The sequence below is a fragment of the Thermomyces lanuginosus genome (assembly GCF_041956635.1).
Source record: "Thermomyces lanuginosus strain ATCC 200065 unplaced genomic scaffold VTN49scaffold_22, whole genome shotgun sequence".
Taxonomy (NCBI): domain Eukaryota; kingdom Fungi; phylum Ascomycota; class Eurotiomycetes; order Eurotiales; family Trichocomaceae; genus Thermomyces; species Thermomyces lanuginosus.
This window is the reverse complement of record NW_027192356.1, coordinates 2,329,693-2,356,680: the sequence shown is the minus strand read 5'-3', so window position 1 is coordinate 2,356,680 and position 26,988 is coordinate 2,329,693. Positions and strand designations below refer to the sequence as shown.

The 26,988-nt window shown below is 53.2% G+C and overlaps 13 protein-coding genes across 13 annotated transcripts; 7 read left to right on the top strand and 6 right to left on the bottom strand.

Annotated features, from left to right (window-relative positions):
* Nucleotides 1–129: 129 nt before the first annotated feature.
* On the bottom strand, nucleotides 130–4,912 carry VTN49DRAFT_1892 (uncharacterized protein; the record flags this gene model as incomplete). The annotated part of the gene is made up of 3 exons (XM_069409556.1): nucleotides 130–2,530; nucleotides 3,939–4,044; nucleotides 4,636–4,912. 3 exons carry the CDS (start codon nucleotides 4,910–4,912, stop codon nucleotides 130–132), a joined length of 2,784 nt encoding a protein of 927 aa, XP_069270931.1.
* Nucleotides 4,913–6,028: 1,116 nt separating this feature from the next.
* Nucleotides 6,029–7,681, top strand: VTN49DRAFT_1891 (uncharacterized protein; the record flags this gene model as incomplete). The annotated part of the gene is made up of 1 exon (XM_069409555.1): nucleotides 6,029–7,681. The coding sequence occupies one exon, from the start codon at nucleotides 6,029–6,031 to the stop codon at nucleotides 7,679–7,681; it is 1,653 nt and encodes a 550-aa protein (XP_069270930.1).
* Nucleotides 7,682–7,725: 44 nt separating this feature from the next.
* Nucleotides 7,726–7,998, bottom strand: VTN49DRAFT_1890 (uncharacterized protein; the record flags this gene model as incomplete). Its single annotated transcript, XM_069409554.1, has 1 exon — nucleotides 7,726–7,998. One exon carries the CDS (start codon nucleotides 7,996–7,998, stop codon nucleotides 7,726–7,728), a length of 273 nt encoding a protein of 90 aa, XP_069270929.1.
* Nucleotides 7,999–8,712: 714 nt separating this feature from the next.
* Nucleotides 8,713–8,982, top strand: VTN49DRAFT_1889 (uncharacterized protein; the record flags this gene model as incomplete). The annotated part of the gene is made up of 1 exon (XM_069409552.1): nucleotides 8,713–8,982. One exon carries the CDS (start codon nucleotides 8,713–8,715, stop codon nucleotides 8,980–8,982), a length of 270 nt encoding a protein of 89 aa, XP_069270928.1.
* Nucleotides 8,983–9,424: 442 nt separating this feature from the next.
* Nucleotides 9,425–10,841, top strand: VTN49DRAFT_1888 (uncharacterized protein; the record flags this gene model as incomplete). The annotated part of the gene is made up of 4 exons (XM_069409551.1): nucleotides 9,425–9,447; nucleotides 9,516–9,618; nucleotides 9,666–9,731; nucleotides 10,620–10,841. 4 exons carry the CDS (start codon nucleotides 9,425–9,427, stop codon nucleotides 10,839–10,841), a joined length of 414 nt encoding a protein of 137 aa, XP_069270927.1.
* A 119-nt stretch (nucleotides 10,842–10,960) lies between these two features.
* On the top strand, nucleotides 10,961–12,681 carry VTN49DRAFT_1887 (uncharacterized protein; the record flags this gene model as incomplete). Its single annotated transcript, XM_069409550.1, has 4 exons — nucleotides 10,961–11,174; nucleotides 11,261–11,657; nucleotides 11,723–12,083; nucleotides 12,151–12,681. The coding sequence occupies 4 exons, from the start codon at nucleotides 10,961–10,963 to the stop codon at nucleotides 12,679–12,681; spliced, it is 1,503 nt and encodes a 500-aa protein (XP_069270926.1).
* A 1,401-nt stretch (nucleotides 12,682–14,082) lies between these two features.
* VTN49DRAFT_1886 (uncharacterized protein) lies at nucleotides 14,083–14,754 on the bottom strand (the record flags this gene model as incomplete). The annotated part of the gene is made up of 1 exon (XM_069409549.1): nucleotides 14,083–14,754. One exon carries the CDS (start codon nucleotides 14,752–14,754, stop codon nucleotides 14,083–14,085), a length of 672 nt encoding a protein of 223 aa, XP_069270925.1.
* A 241-nt stretch (nucleotides 14,755–14,995) lies between these two features.
* On the bottom strand, nucleotides 14,996–17,145 carry VTN49DRAFT_1885 (uncharacterized protein; the record flags this gene model as incomplete). Its single annotated transcript, XM_069409548.1, has 2 exons — nucleotides 14,996–15,341; nucleotides 15,395–17,145. 2 exons carry the CDS (start codon nucleotides 17,143–17,145, stop codon nucleotides 14,996–14,998), a joined length of 2,097 nt encoding a protein of 698 aa, XP_069270924.1.
* Nucleotides 17,146–17,699: 554 nt separating this feature from the next.
* VTN49DRAFT_1884 (uncharacterized protein) lies at nucleotides 17,700–18,703 on the top strand (the record flags this gene model as incomplete). Its single annotated transcript, XM_069409547.1, has 2 exons — nucleotides 17,700–17,784; nucleotides 17,841–18,703. The coding sequence occupies 2 exons, from the start codon at nucleotides 17,700–17,702 to the stop codon at nucleotides 18,701–18,703; spliced, it is 948 nt and encodes a 315-aa protein (XP_069270923.1).
* A 137-nt stretch (nucleotides 18,704–18,840) lies between these two features.
* On the bottom strand, nucleotides 18,841–20,357 carry VTN49DRAFT_1883 (uncharacterized protein; the record flags this gene model as incomplete). Its single annotated transcript, XM_069409546.1, has 2 exons — nucleotides 18,841–19,461; nucleotides 19,521–20,357. 2 exons carry the CDS (start codon nucleotides 20,355–20,357, stop codon nucleotides 18,841–18,843), a joined length of 1,458 nt encoding a protein of 485 aa, XP_069270922.1.
* Nucleotides 20,358–21,365: 1,008 nt separating this feature from the next.
* VTN49DRAFT_1882 (uncharacterized protein) lies at nucleotides 21,366–22,912 on the top strand (the record flags this gene model as incomplete). The annotated part of the gene is made up of 7 exons (XM_069409545.1): nucleotides 21,366–21,455; nucleotides 21,502–21,577; nucleotides 21,627–21,636; nucleotides 21,686–21,882; nucleotides 21,937–22,029; nucleotides 22,078–22,746; nucleotides 22,797–22,912. 7 exons carry the CDS (start codon nucleotides 21,366–21,368, stop codon nucleotides 22,910–22,912), a joined length of 1,251 nt encoding a protein of 416 aa, XP_069270921.1.
* Nucleotides 22,913–23,866: 954 nt separating this feature from the next.
* On the top strand, nucleotides 23,867–25,075 carry VTN49DRAFT_1881 (uncharacterized protein; the record flags this gene model as incomplete). Its single annotated transcript, XM_069409544.1, has 1 exon — nucleotides 23,867–25,075. The coding sequence occupies one exon, from the start codon at nucleotides 23,867–23,869 to the stop codon at nucleotides 25,073–25,075; it is 1,209 nt and encodes a 402-aa protein (XP_069270920.1).
* Nucleotides 25,076–25,255: 180 nt separating this feature from the next.
* VTN49DRAFT_1880 (uncharacterized protein) lies at nucleotides 25,256–26,647 on the bottom strand (the record flags this gene model as incomplete). The annotated part of the gene is made up of 2 exons (XM_069409543.1): nucleotides 25,256–25,618; nucleotides 25,682–26,647. The coding sequence occupies 2 exons, from the start codon at nucleotides 26,645–26,647 to the stop codon at nucleotides 25,256–25,258; spliced, it is 1,329 nt and encodes a 442-aa protein (XP_069270919.1).
* Nucleotides 26,648–26,988: the final 341 nt, after the last annotated feature.

Below are 26,988 nucleotides of genomic sequence, written 5' to 3'. Positions count from 1 at the left end.
ACCCGTCAGCAAAACAACATCGACACACAAAAATATGCTGACAAATATCATGCTTCAATTCACAGACACAACATATCATGATCTATTTCAAGCCAGATACCTTTGCAATGAGAAGTCGACATTAGTTCATCACTGCATACCATGGCTCGCTTGGCTGGCACGGCTCGGGCTAGTACGGCTCGGCTCATCCTCCTCCAGGACGTCGCTCAAACGAGTTGGATGACGGTGGCGCGGAGTAATTGACTCCCATCCGCCCCAGCCGGAGCCACTGTAGTCGACAACATCCTGCCCGTAGCTGCCTCTGGCAGGAGCGGTGCCATATCCGCCGTGATACTCCTCTTCGGTGGTATACACCAAACGTCGGCCCTGGGAATCCACAGCATACGATCCGTCCGGATTGCGGACGTAAGCTTCCTCGCTGATATCACTCCCCTCCACGCTTCCGACGTATGACCCTTCCTCCGGTTCTGACGTTGGTCGGTCGCCATGTAAGGCAGATCCTTCATGCTGATAGAATCGACCTTCTTCTTCAGCATAGGCAGGCTGTCCTGGGCTCCGCGAAGGGTGACTGGAAGTGGGAACGCCCTGAGATCGACTCTCGGTCTCTCTGGGAGCCTCCTCGTAATACGCCGCGGATGATGGCGGCATGCTGTGAGGTGGCTGCTGGCCACCAAACCCGGATGCAGCGGCACCGGCAGAATGCGGTCCGTCACGAGTAGGAGGTCTGTTGGTGCTGTTTTGCCTGCTCATAGCTCCCGGGATCATGGGAACCACTTGAACGCCACCAACAATAGTCGGCTCACCATTGCGAAGAGACGCAGTGCGTTCCCGTTCTTCCTGTTCTCGACGGCCAAGCTCTTCCCAAGCACGGCGAGCTTCTTCCTTAGAGATTTGCAACTCCCGACGCATCTCCTTCAGTAGTTCCTCGGCCTTTTTGCGTTCAGCTTCCGCTTTCATACGAAGATTAACGGCATCAGCTTGCTCCATTTTTAGTGTCCTGATCTGTCTTTCGAGCTCCGCCTGTACTTCCCGAGCCCTCTCTTGTTCAGCGCGGGTATCGAAGAACCACCGCTGGAACTTGCGTTCCGATGAAGCTCGCAGCCGCTGCAACTCGACAACAGCATGAAAGAGGTTCGCTCCTGCGGCCGACAGGTCATTGATTTGCCGGGCCATCTGCTGGCTCAATGGATCTTGGCTGATTTCCTTGTTATTTTGCTCCAACTTCCTAATCCAGTAACCTGTGAGACCCTCCCAGTGTGACGAGAGGGTTTCCCAGCGTTCAAAGGCATGGGGGAAAGCGGATCGACGAGGTTGTTCTTGAGGCTTTGTCGTTTGTGCCGACGTCTGGCCAGACGGAGCAGGCTGAGTGGTCGGCCGCTGCTGAGTTCCACCTGCGGTGGGTTGCGCTGCCGTTCTCGCTTGTGATTCTGGCTGCTGTTGCTGCGGGAATCCCGTGGCCGCTGCCGTCGTTCCCAGCGGTGGCTGCTGAGATGTTACCGGAACACCACCCTGGGACGGTGGTGCCGGCTGTTGCTGTGTGTCTGGCCGCCCCGTCGGCTGTTGTTGGATACCAGGCGGCTGCTGACCCGAGTACTGATCAGCAGCGGGAGGTTGCCGTGGAGGCCCACCAGTTCGCGAGTCATCTCGGCCAGCAACGCCAGCAGCAGCATACTGTTGAGAATGAATGTGTTGCATGTGCTCCTGTTCCTGTCTTTGTCGCAATTCAGCTTCCTGTTGTTCGCGTTCGCGAGCTTCTTGCTCGGCCTTTCTTCGGGCTTCCCGGTCTCTACGATCTCTCATGATATCTGTCGGCGTGCGCACGCCAGCAGGGACTTGCGTGCCTGGCCGCAAACCCTGAGATGGGCGAGAGGTTCCATTTTGAGCCCGACTTCCTCCTGCCACAGTTGTTCCACCGATTCCTCCTCCAAGCTCGGACATGGACGCGTTGAGCTCTTCGTAATCAGGGGTAAACGGGAACGGCTTGCGGAGGGCCTCTTCCAAGGCCCAGCGAATGGCCGAAGCAGTTCGCGGCGATACTCTTGCGGACCTCGGTGGCCAATACGACTCGAGGCCCGGATTGTATTGGTCTTGTGTGGTGGAAGTGCTGGCTTCAGTCTCCGCTTCTGAGAGAGCAGGAGCGATGTCGGCAGACGCTAATCCACGCTGCGGAGAAGCGGCGGCTTCCGCGCACTCAGCAGTGTCCGTCTCACGCTGCTTCGGGGGTGGAAGGTTGATCGAGGCGGATCGGTGGTGAGCTTGAAGGCGTGGAGAGACTCTTCGAAGCGAGCGAACACTTCCCGATGGACTCGATGGTCGAGTGGGTTCAGGGCCCGCTGCGAAAGTGGGAGAAGCTGCGGGATTGGGTATAGAAGGCTGCTGCTGGCGTTGCTTTGGCGGATTTAAGGACGTTGATGGGCCGCCAACCTCGACGGGATGGTCCGGCGGTCCCTCGGTGGTTGGATTCACGGCGACAGCTGGCGATGACAACGGAGCGGGTCGAGAGGACAACGTGAAGAAAGTTTGGGCCGACCTTGCGGTCAGTCAAAAGACAAATCACAAGTTTCCGAAGGACGTTGAAGCGGGGAGAATGGGGCTCCTCCTGCGCAGCGATATTGTATGCTGCGCGAGTGGTCTATTCTAAGAGGTTCAGACCGTCTGGTAGGAGACTGAAACGTGCAAGGCACGTACAAAAAGCGATTGCACAAAATGGAGAGTGAGGCGAAAATGAGGGAAGACAAGTGGCTGTTCAACGAAAGCAGGGACGAAAAGAAAGTATGTGGCTGGTAAACAGGTACCTATGGGGATGTGAAGCGATAATTCAGATGGCTGGGAAAGCCACCGGCGGTCATGGGTAGCTGTGCCGAAGCTGCGACGCACAGCGAAGCAAATTGACTGCCCGGCATGGATCAATTGGCGTGTGTGGCAGTCATCAGGGCACTCCAAGACCAAGTTTCCCTACAAAGATTCCTGGAGAAAAAGAATCTCCAGCGGTGCGCGGACATGTTTTAGGGCAGGGCTCCGTTGGGCTGGGTTCGACTCCGCCGGATGATCGACTCCCCCTACAACCAGAACCAGAATCAAGGATTGAGCCACACAATCGGTGCCTCCTGATTCTGGTTAGACTAATATGGCGATCGTTTCTGTAAACATGGCCAAAGCTCTTCGTACAACTCGTTTTTGAGCGAGCCGCACGGACACCAGTCTTCGATGATCAGATCTGTTCAATTCGAATGAGGGCATACTGGTATGATTCATGGTACCTACGCTGAGGTAGCCTTGCACGATTCCCAGGATTACCTCAGCCTCGAGGCTTAAAGATACTTGTTAGGCATGATGTTTTGGGCGATGATGAGTTGGCATTTCTTTCTCCCTGTTTCTGTTTTGGATCTGTTGGCTAGTGCCGTATTTACGGCCTAACATTTTAGGTTAGGACGGTGAGCTTGGATAACCTGACCAGCCACCTGGTGTTTGCATCGTTTGCAAAAACTCATGCTTCGGTTACTGTTTCCGACATAATCACGTGATATTGATTTGAAGTCACGTGAACCAGGCCAGCCCTACCTAGCTCTAGACCCTTGCATAGCCGGATGCATGTACACAACCCGCCCACAAGCAGGGAGATACTCGGACGCTGGAAACCGGAAAATAAAGTTAATGCCATGTTTTATGCTGCTGCTTCTCTATGGTCACAGGTATCAGGAAGTCAATCAGGAGTGCAAACGCCGTATTTCAGGTCATTGTCAAACAACATCCAGGGCGCGCATGTCGGCCTTGTAAGGCGTTATTCCTTGAGTACTACCATCTGAGAATATGAAATCCCTTTATTTGCTTGAGCGTTGTGTAAGGCAGTAATGTAATGAACAAAGAACTCGAGCAATGATCGCGTAGTACCTATTAATTCTATGAGTCGAAACGCATTCACTCTGTGGCCCGCGTACATGCACCCTCGGTCGCAGCTGCACCATCGGGCAGGCAGAGTTTCGTTGAAGTGAAAGCAAGCGCTGAGGACGACTGTGATTGGAGTCAGTTCTCCGCACAGTGAGCCTGAAGAAAACCAGGAAAATGCACGTCGACGCGGCCGACCACAGAGCAACAAATCCAAAATAAACAAACATTACTAATTGGCGTCAGATTAGGGTTGATCTGTCAGATCTGACCAGGATAGGAACCTTGTTTGATCAAGGGTTATCATCCCTTGGAATTCTGATGCCATCTAAGCAAGGACGGGACCGTTTACCCTGGGATCTGCCTTCGAGTCGAGGCTCGTACAACAATCTTTTTCTTCTTGAGGAGAAAAGCTAGATATGCATTGAGATGAATGTCTTGCCGGGTTGTAGATGCCACTGGCACTGGTTTCATCTATAGAATCTGTGCCCCATTCTTCCAAACTCTTGGTTATACGTAAAGAAAAATGTCGAGTCCGGAGTGGCCAATTGTTCAGTCTTATCCATCGACTACGAAACTCGTAACTTCGTATAGTAAAATCAAGATGTTAGTTTCCTTGTTGTTTTGAGAGAGTGCATTCCAGGGATATTTCAATGAGTCCGCAGTCGGCACTCGGTATTGTTTACCGGTGTAGGTGCACGCAGAGACTGCAAGACTACAGGGAGCCCAAGACACCCCAAAGAATCCTACGGTTAGTGTCAGTGGCTTCGGGGACACTGCGGGGAGAGTCGGCAACGTCCACAACAGATCTCGTAGCATCCATTTTCCACGGTTTCACCGTTGCCATCGCAAAGCAGTTCAGCGTCTGGAATGCGGGATTGGCGAGACTCTGGCCGGTGCATTCTGCCCATCGATGCCGTTGAAAACTTGAGATAAGCCATGGAACGGCCAACAAACTGCGGATGGTTATAGGCTTTTGGGGCCCGGGCTGCGCCGCCGCGGGAATCTGTCTACACAATCCTCTCATAGTACGGAGTACACTGGAGAAGAATGATGGAACATAGCCAATGGATCCATATCTTCTCCATCAAGTTGGACGTTCTGATTCACTGAAAGCCGTAGCATCATGGTACAACTTACCAGAACTCTCTAGGCCAAGAAAGAAGGCCTCTACAGTGTTACACTGTCGTTCTACCGAAAGAAGCCGGCGATAACCATAGCAGGTTTCAGTCAGACTGTCTGAGTAGTACTAGAAGCTCTATTCTTCGGCAGCAGTAAGACGAGGGGGAGATGGGGCGCAATTCTCACGGAAACCAAGATAAAGATGCATATGCGATCGCCAAGAGAAGCGATTGCATCGAGGCTTGTGGGTTGCAGCCCGTCCTGCTTTGGGCCCCGCGGATGAATCGAGTTCATTATATCTTCTACCAGTCAGTGTAGATGAAGGTGGGCTCAGATGCGCATGCCTGCTGCTTCCTTCGATCGCCATCGAAATTTCGACCAGTCGCTTCAATCATGGATCGAAGCGTCCCAGTCCAGTCCGAATACCAGTATGTACCCGTGCTGCGAGGCGCTGTCGGAAAACGAATTCTGCCACTTGGCAGATTCAAAACAATCAAAGCTGTTCTGACATAAAGATCTCATCAGACTGAGAAGCTTCAGTAGGAAGCGCTTCGTCCCTTGCTCTTGATTGAAACTCAGTTTTATTCAACGGCAAGGCAGCTTAAACATCCAAGAATCCCCAATGCTGGGAAAGATCCACCTTGCAGTAAGCCTCATAAGCCTCTTATCCCCTCTTATCCCTTTATAAGTACGAAGATGGGAAAGCCGCAAAGGTTCCGAGGATCGCTTGTCTGTGCGGCTGCAGGAGTGGAGCGGTTTTCATGCACCTCACCCGGCATGCAGGAGATCTACGTCAAATTTGGTAGCTGGATCGAGTTCGTTTTGGTTTGATGATGTAGGGACTTTCGTCCTAGATTCATGTATAAACGGATCGCCAGCTCCCTAGCAATCCTTCCTGATGCCGTACGATTTTCCTCCATCGCATTCCGGGGCTGGCAGATCATAACGTCGTCGACCACCACGAGATCCTATGTCTGTTGTTGTCGTTTTATTTGTACTTCTACGCGTCTTGAATTAGTCCATGGCTGGCGACTGTCTCGCCGTTCCCTTCCTGCCGGACGCATCTGGGAACAAGTCGACAGATTATGCAACGGATTCTTCCAGATCAAGTTTAGAACAATTGGAGACGGCGAGATTCACGCCAGTACCCGGTGATCCTAACCTTGATCCTTTCTACCTGGAGAAGTCGCTTGAGACAACCAAGGCTTGGGATTGCTGCGCGGTAGACGGAACTGACGTTGACCTTGATGATCTCGAGAACGAATATCTCATGCTGTATATGACTGAACCGTCCCCAATTCCGACAGACTATCACGACCAACGACCACACCTCCAAGGAGAGCAGACCCCTGCGAATCCTCTTCGAACCCAATTGTACAGCGTGTCTTCCCACTTGCAAAGAACAGCAAACTACAGCCAGAGTTCCTGCAGCTCCGTCAGGACGGATGCTACACGGTTGACACCGGAGTTGACGCCCAGCAGCTCATTTTCATCAGCGTCCTCTGTGTCAAACTGCCCTGAAGCGGTACGATTTGCCACGGAGCAGCTTGCATACCACATAGGTCGACTTCACCAACGCGAGTGTACTCGGAAAGGGCCCCGATTTTACCTTCCGTCAGCGACTCCAGAAGTTGAGTCGAGGGCGTGCACTCCACCATCCACTCCAGTCAATGGTACGGGCTCTGACGGCCCCGAGGCAGCGTGCAACAGCGAGTCTTCCACAACTCCCACCATGCTACCGCGAGAATTTGGAGCACCAGCGGCGTCGTCGCCACGATTGAAACCCTTGCCTTTTCCCCCACCGCTGACAGCGAAAGGTGGTGTCTCCGTACCGCAGACGAAATCATCCATCCAAGGACTTAGAACGCAGATCGATCCATCCGCGATCTCGCCGCCCCGTTTAATGGACCCAGTCACCATGGAGCCCCACCGGTCGCCATTCGACCATGCAATTTTTGTTTCGTCGCACAACTGCAGTCCCGTCCCCAATCCCGCTGCAGGAACGTCGATCGGCCTGCGGAGGACCGATGCGTTGACCAAGGGCGAGGTCTCCACATCGACATCAGTGGTGCACGGTGAACAGTCGGTGTGGGAATCAGACTCGGACACGGAGTCCATCATCGGAACATCACAATTGCGTCGCGGCCCAATTGACACCCTTCGGAAAGTCCGAAGCCGAGTGCAGCTGCGCCGCATCGCAAAATCAAATGGTAAACTGCATGCGGATATCGACAATTCGTCGCCCATCTCGCCAGGAAGAGATTGCGCGGCGCCTCGGCAGCGGACGTACGTGCAAGCAGCGCAATCAGCCGCCGGTATCACATCCGTTCCTGACCTGTTTCCGCGGCCCAGCAAGCAGACTTTACGACTTGTGGCGCCGTCGATGACTTCCCTCATTCAGCCACCGCAGCCGCAGCCGAGTAGTAATCATGGTGACCAAGCCATTGATACGTCGACAGCTGCGGCCATCCAGGCACAGTCACGGCGTCGGCAAAAGTCGAACACGACTGATGACTTTGATAGTTTCTACAAGAGTGAGGAGTACGACCAATCATACTGCGAGAGCCCCAAGACGAGATCATGGTCGGGGAATACTCACCTCGACCTGGGGCAGCCGAAAATGTGGAAGCGACTGTGGAAGTCAGTGCAGTCCTTGAATTGCAAGAGCACCTGATGATTGGTGATGAGTGATGACTTTTGGGGCTATGATTGATGAAATCAATGACCCAAGGGCTCTCCCACGTTGTTGATGACCATGATGATGGAACGTGATGAATGACTCTGGGGACATGGGGAAAGGCTGGTTGGACGTGAGATATCCTTTTGTTCTGGCTTTGTCTGAATTCGTTGTCTTTTCCTGTTTCCGGTGTTTGTGGATGCTGGGCTGATGCATCCGGCTCTGAAAGGGCTCCAAGTGAGCGTTCCATCCTTTCTGTCAATTTCCACCCTCTTTGGCATCTGCCCATTTTGTCGGTTGGTGGTAAACACCATGGCCGGCGCGAGCCTTGAAAAGAGTTGGATTTAAGGACCCCTGTGTCATATGTGGATTTAATTTGTTCGGAATGGTCCTATCTGTACTGTATGCGGAAGATTAAGGGAAAACGAAAAAGTGCTTGTCGTCTTTGATGTTGTCTTCTTCATGTCATATCGCTCATGTCTGGGCCAGGGAACAATAATGGAGAACCGAAACCGTTCTGAGGTCATAACGTAAATATGCAACAATGTTGGTCCATTCCCCACGGGGTAACCAGGAGCACAGCCGATTTGGGCAAACTTCTTGACTCTGGTTCCTTGACTTCGCTGGCGGTGACGTAGAGTGGATGCATTTCGGACAAGGGAATTCGGTCGACCAAAAAAGGCTCACGTTTGCCTGCGGTCTAACGTTATTGCAAACAGAATTTCTTTCTCCAATTCTGCTGAGGTCGGGCCCATGTGTTTCTTCCAATGGAAAAGATACGAATAGTACATCGCGAATCGGGGGCCTCCCCGGGAAAACTGATGCATACCTCGAGGGTTGCGCAATCAGGAAGCAACAGTTACGCTTGTAATCCGGCGGTCTGCTGTTGCTGGGGCCGACCAGTGTGGGATTCTAGGAGGGTGAGGGTCGTGCCAAAGCAACAACAGCAGACTTGAGAGTCTAACCTTGCCCAACGAATCGATGGCGTTTGCCGAGCGTTTAGCAATCCAGAAACCTGAACCTATCTCATGACAGAAGCGGCCAAGCCTCCTGTCCCGCCACTACAGTCGCCAGGAGGCCTACCCGCGGTGTATCTTTTGTGTGTCTGTGGTCTTGTGGCATTCGAAGCCAGGAATGCCTTGGGAGAATCCTACCGCCCCGCGGCGCCAAATCCCCCCCATACAGCGTTCACACCCAACATCGCACCCAACGTCATTAGGCTCTGTGAGAGGTCGGATCGTGCTCCGTACCCGGAGTTCCAGTGTGGTACGCAAAGTCGGCACGTCGGGCCCCCATGATATGCGGAATTGAGGACTTACTCCGCACAGTTATATAGGCATATATAAGCATAGATTGACATAGGCATGGATGTTAATTGTCGAGATAATTGCCAGTGGGGTGGGGAGGGTCGCCACTCTTGAGAGTTGCCGTTCAACTCGTTTTCGCGCCGGCCAGCGACGGCCTTGGAGAACCACTCGTCTGGACTCGTAGTTCCGTCCGTAGTCGAGCTGTGCGAACACATGAAACAAGATGATGCATCCCGGGGAGATAACCTCGGCTCGGGCATCTCCAAGGATTTTCAACTTCTTAACGCGGGTGCGTCCATATATCGACCACATCCATGGGGGTTTTTAGGCTCACAGATGATCTGACCTGGAACCGTCCTGGGAAATCGTCACTGGTTCTGGATAATGGAGGATTATTTTACTGCCTGATCCGGGGCGTCGGCCGAGCACACTAATGTTTGACGAACGCGTGAGATGGTGAGTCAATGACAGCCACGATTTCAACCTGAGCGACACACGCCCTGACTGGTCGAGATCCCGCACAGTGGCTTACCATTTGCCCGCGTCAGTCACGTGCCTGGCACCCCCCAGGACGGGCCTGCCAATCACGCGGTGGACAGCGGCCGCCGAGACGCGGCTCCCTGCGAGGTATCGGACTACGGAAGTTTACTTTCCGAGCACGATCTGATCTGCAGTTCTGCATACAAAGTGCCCTCGATTCGATCGATGCGATGGCCTCGGGACTTTTGTCCCTTCGCTTGGTAAAGTTGGTGACCTTGGTCCCTGCTCCCGCGTAATCTACTCTTACTCCATAGAGAAGCGCCCAATTCACCCAATTCAGTCAAGCTTTGACAGCGCCAGCCGCGCAACGTTGCAACAGGCCGAGGCACGGACGAATACCGCCCGTGGCCGTAATTGGCCTTAATTTGCCCCTGCTGCCGGCGTCCCAGCGTCCCCTGCCCACCGGATGACGTTGTCCGGCAGCCCGGGGAGCACCGCATCCTTTCCACCCCCCTCGAACTCCCGCAAGTAACAACAGTCGGAGATATTGGCCTCATCCGTCAGGCCACAGTGGTGGCCAAGCGCATCCAAGAAACGTTTGGACAGGGGGTGCATATCGGTTGGAAGGGATCTGGAAGCGACGCTAAAAATCACGAAAAGATCCACCGGAACTAAGCTCAATGTAGTTAAAGACGAGAGCCAAAACGTCCTCCTGGTCCCTCGACAAGTTCCCGAGGAGTGGGAGAACTTCGGGTGCGTCAGCAGCATTCTGGCAGTTGCTCAAGCGTCCCTCCCTCGAGGCGTGGGCATGGCAAAGTGGACACTCAGCGCCACATGGCCATGTGTTCGGCTTTCTCTTGATTTCTGGAACACGGCACTGTTTCTATTTTTCTGTCGCTGGACGTTCGCTCTCTCCAACCGTTGTTCTTTTGCTGCGCGTTTGTAAGCAAAAACTAAAAAAAAAGCAAGGTCACTTTTGCGAAGCCACGGACATTCCCTTGTCACTCAACATATTTCCTTTCTTTGCTGGCAATATATATCCATATCGGCTCGACCAATTTTCTTACAGATTTTCATTGTTCGTTGATTGGGATCCATATACTTTCTTTGACACGATGGAATTGAGGACGTAAGGGTGTTGCATCCAGAGGAAGATCCCGCCAACCCTCATCGCCGTTCAAGTCTCATTCATTCTCTCGACTCTTTGTCGGGATTTTCCTCCCATGATATGTTGCACGCCTCTTCCGACCCGTGCTATTAATATGCCTGCTTCACGTTTGTCTTTGTCCCGCTCTTCCTCTCCTCGAACAACTCGGTTTTCCATTGCATTCACCATACACTGGGTGAATCGTCCTTCCCGCCACGGGTGACACAACGTTTGCTTTCAAACGATTCGCACCTGCTGGCCTGACTTTGAACCTCTGTGATATCCCTCTTTGTTGAGCAGCCGAGGTATTGTCCTACAAGCCGTCATCCCAGCGGTACCACCATGTCGGGTCGCCGCCAACGAGTTGCGGTCGTCGGCAGTGGCGCCGGTGGCATGGGCGCGATGTATGCTCTGCGCCATGCCGAGCACTGCGAGGTCCATCTCTTCGAAGCGGCCAAGGAATGGGGTGGACATATTCACACCCACCGCTATGAGAAGGATGGCCTGCGGGCTGGTGTCGACTTTGGCTTTATCGGGTTCAACCCAGCAACGTATCGTGAGTGCACCCGTACCTTCCTGCAAATATTTCTTTTGGGGGCGTGTAGGAGCGTATAGCAGCCAAGACTGACTGAATGGGAACAGCGAATTTCACGGCCGCAGTCAGGGACTTGGGTCTGGAACTGAATCACCCACCCAATTCGCTGGGCATTTCGCGCGGCTACGGTGCCCTTGAGTGGTCTACCGACCGCGTGTTTGCTCAGCCCTCAAATCTGTTGCGTCCATCTTTCTGGCGCATGTTATTCGACATCATCCGTTTCAACAATACCTCTCTCGACATTCTAATCGAGGAGGCCGAAGAAAAAGCAAGCGGAGTCGTCACCGAGCGCCGTCTGGAGACGCTGCGTCAGTACCTCGCAAGAGAAAACTACTCTGAGCAGTTTCGCGAGGACTATTTGGTGCCCATGACCCGCTTGATCTGGCTCATGGAAATGGAGCAAACCCGTTCGGATCTTCCCGTGCGCATGCTGATTCGCTATATGTAAGGACCGATCTAATTTACTTGGGCGCTCGTTTCTGTGAAACGGTGACTAACCAGTTGGGTAGGTGGAACCATCACTTTCTGATCACCCTGGCCAAGGGACATGACTGGTACTCGATCAAAGGCGGGTCCAGGACGTATCTCGAGGCGATTCTCCATTCTTACCCCGACAACCAACTGCATCTCAACTCGCCCGTACTCTCCGTGCGGAACCGTGACAACAGCGACGGCCAGGGCCGCTTGGCGGTTGAGATTGGCAGTCCGGACGGTAGCCGTCGGATAGAATTCTTCGACCACGTAATTCTAGCCTGCCATGCGCCGCAGATACTGCAGATTTTGGGACCGGAAGCCACCGAGGAAGAGAAGCGTATCTTGGGTGCCTTCAAGACCACGACAAAGGACATTGTGTTCCACTCCGACACTTCGGTGCGTATCACTCACCCTCCTTTCTTGGTCGTCTCTCAAGGCTTCAACTGCTGACAAGAAGGAATAGGTTATGCCCAACCGCAGGAGCGCCTGGTCCTGCTGGAATCACAAAGATTCTGGTGATCCCAAGTCTGTAAAACAAATGGACGATCCGCAGCAGTGGACCTCCTGCTGGATTAACCTTGCCATGAACATTCCGGAAGACAAGTTCGGGCCCCTGTTTACGACGACGCCCCCCGAAGGCGTCGACCCTTCCCGCATCCATGCTCGCTGGACGGCCAGCCATCCTTGGTTCACGCCGGAAGCTGTGAGCTCGCAAGAGCTGATCCCATCCATCCAGAATAAGCGCGGCATCTCGTATGCGGGCGCTTGGATGGGCTACGGTGCTCACGAGGACGGTTTCTCCGCTGGGCTCCGGGCCGCTGTAGAACACGTTGGCGCCAAAGTCCCGTTTGAGATTCGCGATGCGCGCTTCGTAGAAGGAGTCATACCCAAGTACGGCTTCTGGGACCATGTAATCAGATTCATAATTCGGATCATTCAGTCCCTGATCATGCTGTGGGTTGGCAAGGTGTCGACCGACACCGGCTCTTCATGACATCTATTTGATGTCTTCCTTTCCTTTGCTTCCGGGCGGTCGTTTGGTTTTCTTTTTGCATTTGCATCATTTGCATGGGTATGGCGTCTTTCATTCGGTTTTGTGGAGGGCGGAAATCGGTGTATGTGGTGGAATACGAAAACGGTGTTTGATCTGGTCGGGGCATCCATGTAGAGTGGAGTTATTGGAGCTTCGGATGATGAAAAGTTCTTTCTCTTCTCTAAAGACTTTGTCGTTTTGGAAGGTATAAACACAAGTGTTTCCTGTGCCGCAATCTTCATGAACTCGGGGGGAGGGAAATGTAGCGGGAGAGAATGGCCCTGCCGGGCTGCATACCCTTTAAAAAACGACACCATTTCCGAGATCTCTGTCAAATGTCCGGGGGTTGATCTCTACTAGACTTTCTAGACTATGGGGCTCATTAATTTCAGACCCTGTTACAGGCTGGAAGCCAGCGCCCTTCACGGTTCGGCATGGACGGGCGGCCGTTTTAACGCCCTAGCAGGGACTCAATGTAATAAACCTCAATAGGGTCGCAACGCTGATTGGGCTCGCTTTTTAGATCCCTGGGCTTGCGGTAGGAAATGCCGTTAAGCCACGGCTTTTTATGGCCGTTGGGCAATGGCAGCCATCTCCGTTCTTTTTAGCCTCCGATTTGTTATTGTTGGTCTACCTAGTGGGAAGGGTGTGTCACGCTCGGAGATTAGTTGGTTACTTGCTGGATCTAGTTTATTGATTTAATTAACTTAAATCTGATCTTCACCTTGAATGCAGTCTTCACGGTAACTTTTCGGTATATTTCTTTCATGGCTTAGGTTTTGTTCCAATGTGTCTAACAATGGGTGAACATTGACCAGAAACTCCGTGCGTGGCTCCGTAAGGGCTACCTTCCTAGGGGGAAGGCTAGTTGCACACCAATTCATCCATCCATCCATGTATAAGTAGGTTATCAGCCACAAATATGGATTCAATGAGCCCAGCTCCCAATCCCTGCAGCCATGCAAATTCTTCCGGAGGTGTGATGTCTTAATCGATAGCAGCCGGCTATTTTGTGTCTAGCCCCAGAATCTTTTATCGGCAATGTGGTGATGAGGGTGCCTGTTGTTGGTAGCGGGTGAATGTTACCTTGCAGTGGCAATCTCCTACATCAACCACACTACTCGCAAGAGCTGATACTCGGACAGCCTTCCAAAGTGCCGGATAGATGGCCTATTTTGATTCTGTTAGGCAATCATGTACGAGAAAGAAAACAAGACGTCAGTACTGAACGTTAAACAAGGCTGGGCGTAGTTGAAGGGCTGCAGTTTGGATTGATTACATGTTTACACCCAGTGAAGCCAGTTGACCATTGAGATCCCAGGTTCAAGATCCCGCTACGTTCTCGCATTTCCGGGTCATGATTCATGCATTCTCGTGATCTTCTAGCTCATCCACAGCCACCAGGTTCTCCTCCCATTTCGTCACCCGAATAATCTCCTCCCAGCGGCGGACGATGGGATCTGCTTTGCTCGCGAGGATGGCTTCGGGCTTTTTCCACTCGCTGCCGTCATCACCGGGTGGCAGTTGTCGAGTCGCCCCGAAGAGACTTTCAATTCTCAACTCAGAAACCGCCCGCCGGTGCAACTTCCGCAACTGCTCAAGCTGCTGTGTGATTCTCTCTCTGTCTTCCTCGCTGAGAGAGCTCTGCCCAGTAGCGTCTTTACTCGTATTGTTCATCTTCCTTATTGTCTTTTGCTTTTGCTCTCTTGTGTTTGTTTCTAGTCCCGCAATGATCCCCTCCAAGATCCCAAGCACCGTCCCAACCCGTAGCCCAATCTGCGCTCCAACAGGGTAGCCCGCATCGAATCCCGCCTGCACGTGCTCGTTTTTGGCCGAGGACACCGCGTCGCGATACCCGCTGGTGACATGTTGCCGTCGCAGGGAAGGTAGTTCCGACGGCTCGAGCGATGTTTGGTATGTGCCGCTTAACCCGGTATCGTCGGCAATCGACGCGGGCTCTTCTGGTGAGCTGCCGAATACATCATCGAGCAGATCGCCCCCCGCGGAGGAGCTCGGGATCTGAATAGCGCTCATGCTGTGTCCTCGAGCGCGAGGGGGCGATGGCCTGTGAAATTTTCCGGGCACAGATTGACTGGGTCCCTTCTAAATGAAGATCTGGTTTAATGGAGTATCCAGATCTTTTGATGTGGGGCCGCCGCTGACTAACGTCATCTACATAGCATGTTTACTTCGTCGGCTACCATTCCCAAGGACGTCGACATGGTATTCAAACAGTCTACATCACGTATACAACTCCAGAAAATAAAGCTCTGCATCAATGTCTGGCCGTCCCCGTCGTAATCCGCCATGCCCGTAATGGCAGATCCTGCAGTTTCAACGCCGTCGGGCGGATGAACCAAACCAACGTCACCGCGCCGACGATCACGCAGATAATGTTGGTCATGTAGTATCCGTCCTGCTCGACGTGGCAGGAGCCGCCGCCATCAAGGCATCGATGCTTGTCCGCCTCCAGGGCGCAAGAGAATGGCGACGTCACTGGATCCCCCTTCAGGGTGTCTGGCGCTGGGGTGGTCGAGGGCGGAATGCACGTTGCTCGCGAAAGAGCATCGACGAGCTTGAGGATGAAATATTTGGGGAATGTTCCGCCGAGATTTGACACACTAGTACAGCGTCAGTGCCAGAACAGAAACAGGACAGGTAAGTTGAGACTTACGTTGCCAACAAGGTCATATACGTTCCTCCAATGGCAGGATCCGAGATCCTCGCATGGAACGCCGACACGGCGACAAACATGATCGTCGACATAAACGTCGACAGCACATGCTCGCCAATCACCATCAGCACATACCACGCGGGCACCTCCTCCGCGTCCGGATACACCATGACCGTCGCCTGGGCCACGACGGCTGCGATCAGCCGGCCGACAAATGCCCAGCACCACAGGCGCATGGGAGTGTATTCATTAGACCATTTGCCAGCGTAGTATCCCAGGGCGATTTCAATGGGGAAATCAATCAGCACCACCAGTGCCATGTTGTCCTGCCCAAAGCCTTTGTCGAGAAGCTTCAGGCTGGTGACGGCGTCGTTTGCCTGGAAGCCAATCTTGCCAATCAGATGAAGGACAATGATCAACTGAATGTTCTTCAGCTTGAGTATGCTCCACATGCTTCGGTACACTTCCATGATCCCATCCTGATCTTTGCTGAGTTCTTCTCGCTTAAACAATACCAATCCAATGGTGATAAAGATATAAATCCAGCCCCAGAATGTCAGGTACCCGCCCAATGTCAAAAACCCTGTATCGCCCGGTGTCGTGCGGAACCAGCGGTTGGCAAAGTCGGCCGAATTGAGCGCAAGGAACACTGTATGCGAAAGGAACTGACCCGCCGTCAACCCGACAGTCTGCGCTGTGGACGCGTAAGAGATATTCTGCGGCGAAAGGAGCGTCAGCGCCCAGCCGTCCACTGCGATGTCCTGGGTCGCGCAGAAGAAAACGAGCAGGAACCACCACTTGGTGAAGCTCCAGACACCGGCATCGCCATTGTTTCCGGCATCCTGCATCATCTGCTCGATGTGGCCTCCTAGATACAGCATTGTCAGGCCAGAGATGAACTGAATCGGGGCGATCCAGCTCTTTCGGCGACCTAGTCTCTTGCTCCAGAGGGCATCCACAATCGGACTCCAGAGCAGTTTCAGAGAGTACGGGTAAGACGCTAGTGAGAACACCCCAATCTGCCCGTACGACAGCAGTGGTTTGAGCAGAAACGGTACCGAGCCCATAGCGAGACCCATTGGTATCCCTTGTAGGAAATACAGCATCACTAGTAGAATGAAATTTCTCCGGTCCCGTTCTGGAAGATCGAAAAAGCCCGTACTCTCCAGCTTGGGTGTCGGCGGTGGCTCATCATCCAGCGTGAAGCTGGATGAAGCCATCACGCGAGCGGCATGTTGCGCGGACGACGGCGACTCGATGGAGGGATCCTTCCTCCGCAGCTCCAATCGCGACGACATTGCGTCGTCGTTGTTCCTATGATTACCGTTCTGGCCCGTAGATATAGTCAGGCCCGCAGCAGAGCGCCGTTTTGAGAGTCCGCGATTTTTTCCCTTCATCTGGTTGTGCCCTTCTAGCTCAGAAGGCTCTCGAAGCAGTCGGTCGTTCTCGTCGTTCTCCTCGTCGTCGTCGGGAAAGGATAGGTCAGATTGGTTATCCTCGTATCGAATACCAGCTTCGAGTTGCTCGCTCTCGCGCTCGCGGCGGTTTGCCGAAAAGGACTGAAGCTCTAATGCTACCTCGCTCGAGTCGGCAAGTGGACCGTGGTCGATGTTTCGGCCATGCGACGGATCGCGCGAATGACTAGGGAGTGACGATGGTGGGGGAGACGCAACGAATGAAGAATCGTCAGAACCGGGAGACTGGGAAACGAGCGTCGTTGAAGAAACGGTGGTCGTAGTAGGGCCAGGCATCCATACGGTCCAGATGGGGGGTGTTGCAAGCTGTCCTCTACGATCCGAGAATCCAGTTTATTTGTAACCGAAGGATTTGCTGGCTCTGGGATGCCTTGGCGCAAGACTCCTCATCCAGTCAATAGGCAGTCGACCAAAGATTTATAGCGAGTATGCGGTTGTACGTTGACTGCTTCTGTCTTTGAGAATAATGCGCGTCATGACGATCCGGTTACTCACGCCGGGTATGGAGTTGATTAGATATCAATCTGCCTCCTCAATTGCCATCAATTCGTAGGCTACAATCACAAAGAACAAAGCGTGACAGCCGCCATGTGAGATTCTCCGTCGGGATAATACAATCGCAAACTACGTGTACAGTATGTAGGGGACTCCGAGCTCCTTTTTGAGGTGTTGGCGATCCTGTCTTTGATCCCGGGCCACTCCCCAGGGGCTAGGGGCGCGGTGCGCCAAATGCGTCAAAACGCAAGGACGCAAATCACGTGAATCATTTATGTTTTTCTCCGCGTCGTCTGGTCCGAAACTGCAAAGCATAAACAAACCTTGACGACAAAATGGAGGCCATGAATGCACCACTGTCCGACATCGACGCGTCTGCTGAGGCATTGGACGAAGAAATTGCAAGTATTCGCGAAGAGAGTAAGGGCTAATTCCAGTCTGCATTCCCTATTGACGTAATACTCACGCTTCAACAGTCAACAAGCTCAGCCGACGACGCCGCTTTCTTTCAGCGAGTCTCCTCTCCTCCGACTATGTCAGGCGCCGAATTGAACAGCGTCGGAGTGGGCGCCCCGTTCCGACACACAGAGGCACCGATCCCTCCACTCTAGTCGCGCGAGCTGCCAAGCATCGCGATTCAAACTACCATCGCGTGGCATTCTCAGCCACAACATTTCCCTTCCGAGATCCCTCACCACATACCGATTCGCCGGATCTTTTAGGCGTACGCATTGACATTTCGACGGGAGAAGGGAGATTTGTGAAGCCGTATTATGTTCTCCTGCGCCGCGTGCGGGACACCAGTTCGGGAACGACAAACTCACAGCAACAGCAGCGACTAGCAGTACACCAGCATACAATTCCAGAGTTCATTCCGCTGACGAAACTCGCACAGCGGTATCTTCCGTTGCCGCGACGAAGCGGGCAAACTGAGGATGGTGAAACGGTATACAAGCCATCTCCAAAACAGGACCTGACGGCGTTTGTGCGGCATCTAAGGAGAGAGCTTGTGGCGTGGCACATGCGTCGGGATTCGATCGAGTGGCTACAGAGGCGCATGGGCTTATCGGAGAATGATGACGAGAGAAATGATCGGGATGTTCTCCCTATCAGCGGCCGATCAGAGATCGTAGCCCTAAGTCCCGTGTCTCTGGAAGCACGATATGTGCGTGTTGAGTGGCGCGATGGCCGTGTGGGCAGGTTCAAGATCTCGAATTCAGGCCTCGTCGAGCGTGCTGTGGTTATTGGGGATCGCGGACGGGATAAAAAGACAGAGGCAATCCTGACTGGCGGTGATGGTCGAATAGAGACGTTGCATGAGCGGCTGATGAATACGTGATGTTGTCTATTTGGCGGGTGGTTTATGTATTATAAAATTACAATTATATACATGGGTATCTTTCAGGTCAACATGACAATCATGAGTGCCGCTGTGAATATCAGTGGGAGGTCGTAGAAAATATCCAATCTCATAAACTAGGACGCGTCATCCAAAAAAGACCTTTGCCGCATGGAACGCGAACGCTCCACGATTGGGTCAATGTCAAACGACACCTCTGGTAGAGGCCCGTACGGCTTTCCGTCTCTTTCCTCAAGTCGTTTGCGAAGGATGGCCTCCTCGAGGTTCCAACGACGGCGTAGACGGGCCTTTTTGGCCTCGAACGCCTGCGTGATGGCTTGCTGCTCTCTCAGGTGTTGTCGCTCCAGCTCGGCGATCGCATCGATGTTCCGATTTACCAGATCTTGGAGCTCCCTCTCCAATTTGGCGGTGGTGTTTTGGAGCTGTCGCTCTTGTCGCTCGCGCAGTACTTTGATCCGCGCTTGGTGGACCCGGTCCATCGAGTCCAGGTCACGAAGTTCTTGCTCCAGTTGCTGCCACTGTTGACGTGTGACATGGCGAGCCGGCTGGCTTTGGCCGGAGCTAAAGCTCGATTGTGATCCCATTGTGGGAGAGTCGGGCAATGTCGCGCCATCGACATATCGCTGCATGTATTTGATGCGAGTTTCGGAGTTCTGCTTGGCTCTTCGGAATTCATCCATCATATCCATCTCCATCTGCAACTGACGTTCTTCCATTCTGGCAAGGATGGCTGCGTTCTGTCATATCCCAGTCAGCTGCTAGAACAAACAATAAAATCGAAAGATGATTATATTACCTGCTCCTCTCGCTGCCTCTCAATGCGCTCATTTTGTATCTTCCTCTCTGAAATAATTTCACGATGCCGAGTCTTGGATAACTCCATAAGGTTCTCTCGCAGAGCGACGAGCCGATCTCGCTCCGCCTTGTGCTTTTCCAGTAGTTTGATCAATTCGGGATTATGCAGGCTACGCTGCATCGCGGCATCGTCATATACTGGAGCTTCCGCAGCCGGTGGCTGGTCGACCTCTGACAATTGCGGCAGGTGTGACCCCTCGTTTCTGGTTTCCACTACAAACTTGTCGACGGGCCCTTGTCGATTCGGAACAACGGCTCGCGGACTTGAGCTTGAGGACAATGTCATCATCGAAGCTGGTCGCCGTTTGCGGAGCGACTTGCCAATGGCCCCCAGCAAACTATGTCGTTTCCGTTCCGTTGGACTGCCTGTAGCCTGTGGCCGATCCTTGACCCGTATCGATCCGGATCGATCGTCGACGGAAGCTATCGACATTGGTCGAGGCGACCAGGAGTACGTCGACGGGACATATTCGGATATGGTGGTGTTGGAGAAGGAACTGGCCAGCTGGTCCACTGAAGCCGCCCCGGAGCGCTCCACGTCCGAGAGCGAACTGCTGGCCATTGAAGCACGCAAGGAAGAGGTGGTGACATGGCTGGACAGAATCGTGCTACCCAGTGAGGCCGAGTTTATGGATGCGGCCGAGGACGCTGCGAGTTCGGCATCTGGTATTTTCAAGCCGAGATTAGCGGCTGTTGCGAATAACCGTTCCTCGACGGAATCTTCGGTTTCGTCTTCGTGCAAGTGTAAGACCTCCGTGCGGTATCGATGTTCGTCCATTGACGGCAACCCAGGTGCCTGGCCTCCTGCATAGGCATTGGGAAAGGCAGAAATCAAGCTTCCAGCGCAGAAATTGAGGAGTCAGAGAGGCGTTCTATGCGGCCCTGATAACTGATTTCTCGAACCCAAGCCGAGCGCCCGGCCCCTGCATCATGCAGGTATGCGCTGAACGGCAAATCAAGGCCCCACCCGTCCACAATAATCCTCCGGCCTCCCCCGTTCATCATCAGAACCAGAAGAAATTCAGAAGCAAAAGTCCCGGCGATCTAAATCCATCAGGAATCGCACGGAAAAAATTGGCCGGTTTATTTACTCCCGTCGCCGACAGCCCGACGCCATTCACTGCCATCCGCGAAATTCCGTTTTTGTCGAGCAACAATGGGAAGCTCTTGTGTCACCGTGGGATCGTTTCATCACGTGACTCCCACGTGGCAGATGGAGCACGATTTGTGGCCTACGGAGAAAACCCCCTCTTTGGGTCTTACTGTTTGAATTATCGTGGTTTGAAACAGTGATTTTCGGTGGAAAATGCAACCATTGGCCCATAATCTCGTTGGTAGAGTGACAGCGGAACTGCTCAACGACATCAGAGCTCAGCTCTGCGTTGATATTTTTGCTTAATACGAGAAAAGGGAACGAGAAATCATGGAATTCACGATGAAGAGAAGCTGGTAACCCGTCTGTTACGGGGCGCTCCGTACGGAGAATTTGGACATGCCTCCTTGGGTTAGGTCATGGTTGATCAGGGATCACATGATAGATCACGTGGGGCTGCGGCTCCCATTTCAACTCTAAACAGGATAGCGCAATCGAGACTCAGTATTCTAACCTAAAAAGAGATTAGCAGTTGCAGATCAGCCCGCTCTGTGACCGTGGAGGCGGGAGCAGCTGAGCTCCGTCGAGTGTCAACTGCTGTGCGAGTACGCCGTGATGCGCAGTCACTCTAAACGCGAGTCCTGTACATGCTATCCGCATTAGAGCATGAATAGTTCAGATATCGGCAACAATATGGCAACCAATCCCCATGACGGCGGCGTTCATTACACGGTTTTCGTTCGGCTACCATTCCCGCGAGGGGACTTCATCGATCCGCCTCCAGTGTGTCGCTTTCTGCATGGTACTTGACCCGTGCTGATTTCTCTAGGTGAATTGGAATGCGGCCAAAGACCGGGCCCTTTGGGAGATTCTTTCCCGCCCAACAAAGGGGGATGACATCGATTGTACGGCCTGAACTCTCGCTTCGGATTGATTGTCGCTGACACCGGACAGGGAAAGCAATGTACGTTCGATAAGCTTGTGCAGCGAATTGCGTGCCTGACGGAACCCAGTGCCGAAGAGTTCGATGTTACCCTTCCCTTCCTCCTACAGCAGGTTGCGTGGCTATATGACCGGCAGTTGTCGCAGGTACGGGCACAGATGCGCAGGGTCGGTACAACGCATTCAGCCTCTCCGTCTCCCGGCGTTGGGTCAGTAGCAGGGAGTGGAACATTGGGAGGACAGCCAATGAGACGAGTAGGAAGCGGAGGTGAGCAATGGTTGCTTGCTGGGCTACCGGTGCGGCTTCGTTGACCATTACTAGGATCACGGGGCCTTTCCAAATTGTCTGCATTGGCAAAAGAAACACCGACGGGACGAGCGGAGGATACTCCTGTCAGTGCCACGAAGGCCAGAGGTTCGTTCGCTTCTCTATCAGATAATGAAAACCGCTAACAAGTCACAGCACCCTCGGTACGCACAAGCTCTGCCAACACCGTGACTCAAATCCAAGGAGCGACAGAAGCTTCGTCGACCCCGCCAATGACACCCAAAGAAGATTATCCGAGTCAACGACCAACGTCGCGACGAGAACGGCCATCCCTGGCAGTGCTACAGAAAGCGCCCAAGGCCAAAGAAAAAAGCCCACCATTGTCAGAATCGGACGAATCAGAAACAGAATCGGATTCGGAAGATGATATGCTGAATCGTCGTATCGGAGGCGGGCATCGCTTTGGGAAGTTTTCTATTCAGAAACCAGCTCTCCGCAGTAACGAGGATGATGAGGATGAATCCCCGGCATTCCTTCCACTATCGAGTGAACCCCAAGCCTCTGGACGTGATTTGAACTCGACGCTTCGCCAGGGCGATCAGACACTCAACACGATCGGTCGGCGGGACTCGGCTCATCCTGCTTCGTCCCGACAATCCAGCCAGCAAGCTTCATCATTGAACAGCTCCGAAAGTTCTGGTGTAGCCGTAACCAGCCCCCAGATTGGGCCAACACGACGATCTGGTCCACTCAGCCCGCAGAGAGTGGGGGACCTCGCTCGCCGCAGCCCGCGCCGTCCGGGATCCGCGACCCATAGCAGTGAAAACACTTCGAGCATGGGCAGTAGCTTTAGTGACCTGGATGGTAAGTCATGTCAGACACTTCAGGGTCACTTGCGCTAACTACCTATCCAGATGCCAGCGTTACGCAGTCCGCGCTTGAAGAGGCTCTGCTGAGCAATATGCAGCACGGTGGGATGGCGAGTCGGATGAGCACGATTAGCCAGGCCCTTCGCAGTCGATATCTGTAGCTTGTTTACGACCAATGGATAATTGATGCAAGGATTGGTTACGATCTTTTTAGGATCTCTGGCATTTGGATGATACTACTGATGATCCTTCTCCATATTCCTCACGCAGTTGATGTATAATGCAACGATTTTCATGCGATAGCCCTTTCGGCATTTTCTGGAGAGAATGGCCGAAATCAGAGATGCAAGAGAGACTGGAGTGCGTGGGAGGTCCAAGCTCTCCTAGTCGGATAGTCGGAAGTCGTTCTCGGAGGCGGGAGCGAACTGTCACGACCCGCCCACATCGGTAGAAGCTCCGTAGAGCCGATGAGGGGAAATTTTACACAGGAGCTGTTGGACCTCTCATCTGTCAATCACTTGTTGAATTCCGTACGATTGGAAGATAAAATGAAATATGATCCTGAGACAATAGAGGACATAAAGCTCGCGGTCATTGAAAATCACCGAGACAACCGCCAAGGGACTGACTGCAGGTCACGGACCTTGGCCGCCTGACGCAAAACCCAGTCGCGGATCCCTGCTCTGCTCCAGTTCCTCTATCTACGGAGTAGATCTCATCACATACGGTTGCCTGGTGCTGCGACGAGATAAAAGCCCGGCGTATGCACAGTATTCGACTCTCTCTGATTTTTGGGACGACTCATTGCCGCATTGAGGGCCAAAGACAGCTGCTGCCAGGGCCAACTGTGCAAACGACGTCATAGTAAGTTCCGGGTACATATAAGACTGCGTACACATCGGGTCCGATGAGTCTCAGATCGCATCATGTCGAGGACATGCTGATTGTTCTTAGGCGAATGGAGTGCACTGAGTAAATTCGTCGTTTGTTGGAAATCGGACCACTTAGTTGCTCACTCGCCGGAAGCATCGGATAGAATCCGCACATTCCACACTCAATAGGTCGACTAGTGGTTTAGTATACTGTACTTGGATACCCCTGCATTCTCCTACACCATGTCAACGGAGCATAGTTCGCCGACTGAAGCTGAATCCGCCTACTTCAACAGCCATCCGCCGCCGAAAGCGCTCGAAAAGCACGAGGCGTTGGCGCGCGCATTTGTGGCTCACCATGTCGAAGCCAACCGTCGGGTGGTCCTGGTCACATCAGGCGGTACGACGGTACCGCTGGAGAATCAGACAGTGCGGTTCATCGACAATTTCAGCGCAGGAACGCGAGGTGCCACGTCGGCGGAGTATTTCCTCGAAGCGGGGTATGCGGTGATCTTTTTGCATCGGCAGTTCAGCCTACTGCCTTACTCGCGTCACTACAGCCATTCGACGAATTGCTTCTTGGATTTTATGGAGGAGGACAATAACGACGGCCAGGGTGGTTCCGGGAGGATTGTCGTCCGCAATGAGTACCAGAATGCCATGCGGGACGTCCTTCGCAAGTATCGCTACGCCAAAAACAACAACCTGCTTCTACTGTTGCCCTTTACCACCGTAACCGAATACATGTTCGAACTCCGGTCCCTTGCGAATATCATGCGGCCCCTCGGTGCCAGTGCAATGTTTTATCTTGCAGCCGCGGTGAGCGACTTCTTCATCCCGCGACATCGCATGGCAGAACACAAGATCCAATCCAGCGATGTTCCCGAAGATATCTACACGGGGTACAACGATGACAAGAATCCGCCGGCCAAGTCCAAGAAGCTAATCATCGACTTGGACCCGGTACCCAAGTTCCTGCACCGTCTCGTGGACGGATGGTCGCCAGCTAACAGCATGATCGTCTCATTCAAGTTGGAAACTGACCCTAATTTGCTGGTGTACAAGGCGCGGACATCACTGCAGCGGTATTCGCATCATCTGGTGATTGGCAATCTGCTGTCGACAAGGAAGTGGGAAGTAGTCTTTGTGACTCCAGACCCGCCCTATGAACGCTGGATTCGTGTTCCCAAGTCCAGAAGAAGCAAGAGTGTTTCCGGCATCGAGGATCAGATCGGGCTGGCCGAGCGGAAAGACGCCTCGCAGAGTGCACCCTCAGGGACGACAACAACCACGCCGGCCGTGGGTGATGAGTCTGCGGCGGGTGCGAACGAGAAACAGGCTGCTGGTGGCGGCGACGATACTGAGCATGTCGACATCGAGATTGAGAGCCTGATTGTGCCCCAATTGGTTGCTATGCATACTAAGAAGATTGAGGAAGCGTCCAAAAAATAAAGACCCATCATTGGGATGCATACCTAGATGCATGTATCTCTTGATTATCTAAACAGAACTGCACAAGTCTATCTATGGTCTATGTACATAACAAACCATGCCATTCAAGACCCCAGGACGCCCTAAAACCTAATGACCCCGCAAAACCAACGCCGAATCCTCTTTCCCTAATAACAGAGATTACTCCCATTGTGGGCCCGAACAATCCCCCTTGGCGTCTGCCTTATCCTCTATTCTCATCTTCAACCACCCTGACTGTGCGCCCGGTCTCCTGATCCCTAGCCGCGGAGATTCAAAGGTGCGGCATTCATATTTAGGCTCATCGTCCGGATGTTCCGGGTCTTTGATCGGCGCTAAAACATACTGGGAGCAAGATGGGCGGGCTTCGCAAACAGCGGCACAATCCCGGATTGTGGTATAGACGCCCTCTTCGACGTCACCGGAGAGATTGTCCCAGTCATACCAGATCAGGCCGTCGGTGGGTAGTACTGGGAGTATGCGTTCGCGGAAAACGTCGGAGTGAAGCAAGATTGAGTTTTGTTTCTGCAGAAGTTTTGTCAGCTCTCGAACGGGGTTTGTAATGTTGAGGGACTATTATATTCTTACATCAATGAACCACTCCTGGTCGAACCGCCACATTCTCTCCACGTCCGGCGGGTCAAGATGATGGTATCCAACCACGGGAAAGCACCAAGGCTGGCGATAGAACCGGTTCGTCAATGGCTCGATCTCACCGAGCTTCGCATTCTGCAATAGAGGCCATGAGAAATTGAGCTGGACGCCGGCATCTGAGAGGAGTTTTCCCAGAACCATATCCCCCGCCCATTGCGACTCGGTGAACCGGATGTACTCGTCGGCATGGTTTGCGCGATGCTCGGACGCCATACGCATGGCCTTGTGTGAGACCATGAAGCCAGACCCACCATGTCCAAACAGCACGGTACCGATCTGCGTCTCGGTGCCCAGGTAGTGTGGCTCGTCCGGATCCAGCCGCGAGAGCCACGCCATGACATTCGGCCAGACCAGGTGTGTGTCCGCCTCCATGAAGACGTACCACTTGGCGTCGGGCTTCACTTTTAGTGCTTCGTCGACCATTGGCAGGAATTTCCATTTGTCTAGCTTCCAGCCGGGGTTGTTGGGCATGCCAAAGGGGCTGTTTTCCTCCTTGACGGTATCCGCCGCCGTAAGACCCGCTCGTCCGTATGCGCGGAGACGATTGTACATGTTGAAATCCGGCACCCGCAATTTAACGCTCTGGTCGACGTTGCGGAGGACATCGTGGACGTGGATGCCTTCAATTTCCTCCTCAAAGTCCGAAAAAACAACGTAGTTGGGGAGACAGTTTAAAGTGGTCCGCGCATGCACGGGGAGCTTCTCACGCGCCTCCGTCACGCCAGTCTTCAAGATCACCAAGACATCTTCGATCCCCGGCGCCGACGGACAGCGAAATCGTTTTTTGTGATGGATCGGCAGTAGACCCCGGTCTGTTAGGAGCTGCAATAGGAAAATAAACCCTAATAACGGCGCGACGAGCGTGATCCAGCGTCGTGGCTTGCGAGCAATGTACAGCATGAGGGATAAGTAGGCGGAAGAAGCCACGGAATCAACAGGCGACGACTCATATGTACGGGGACGAGTACAAAAGTACCCGTAGAACGAACCAAAAAGTTAAGGACTTATTTTCCGGCCGGCAATGCTGCGCCTGGCAGTTCAATGGGCTTTTAGTAGGAACTGTCACTTCGGCTCATTATACCGGCGACGACCCAAGTCATGAACGCTAAAGGCTTGGGCCGAAGGACGATCACCATGCCGAAGTGAAAGCGAAGAGAACAAGTGCAAAAAATGTCCACAAATCCACATGCGAAGAATGTGCTCTAACCTATGTATGTTCCCCGTACATAGCGCAACAATGG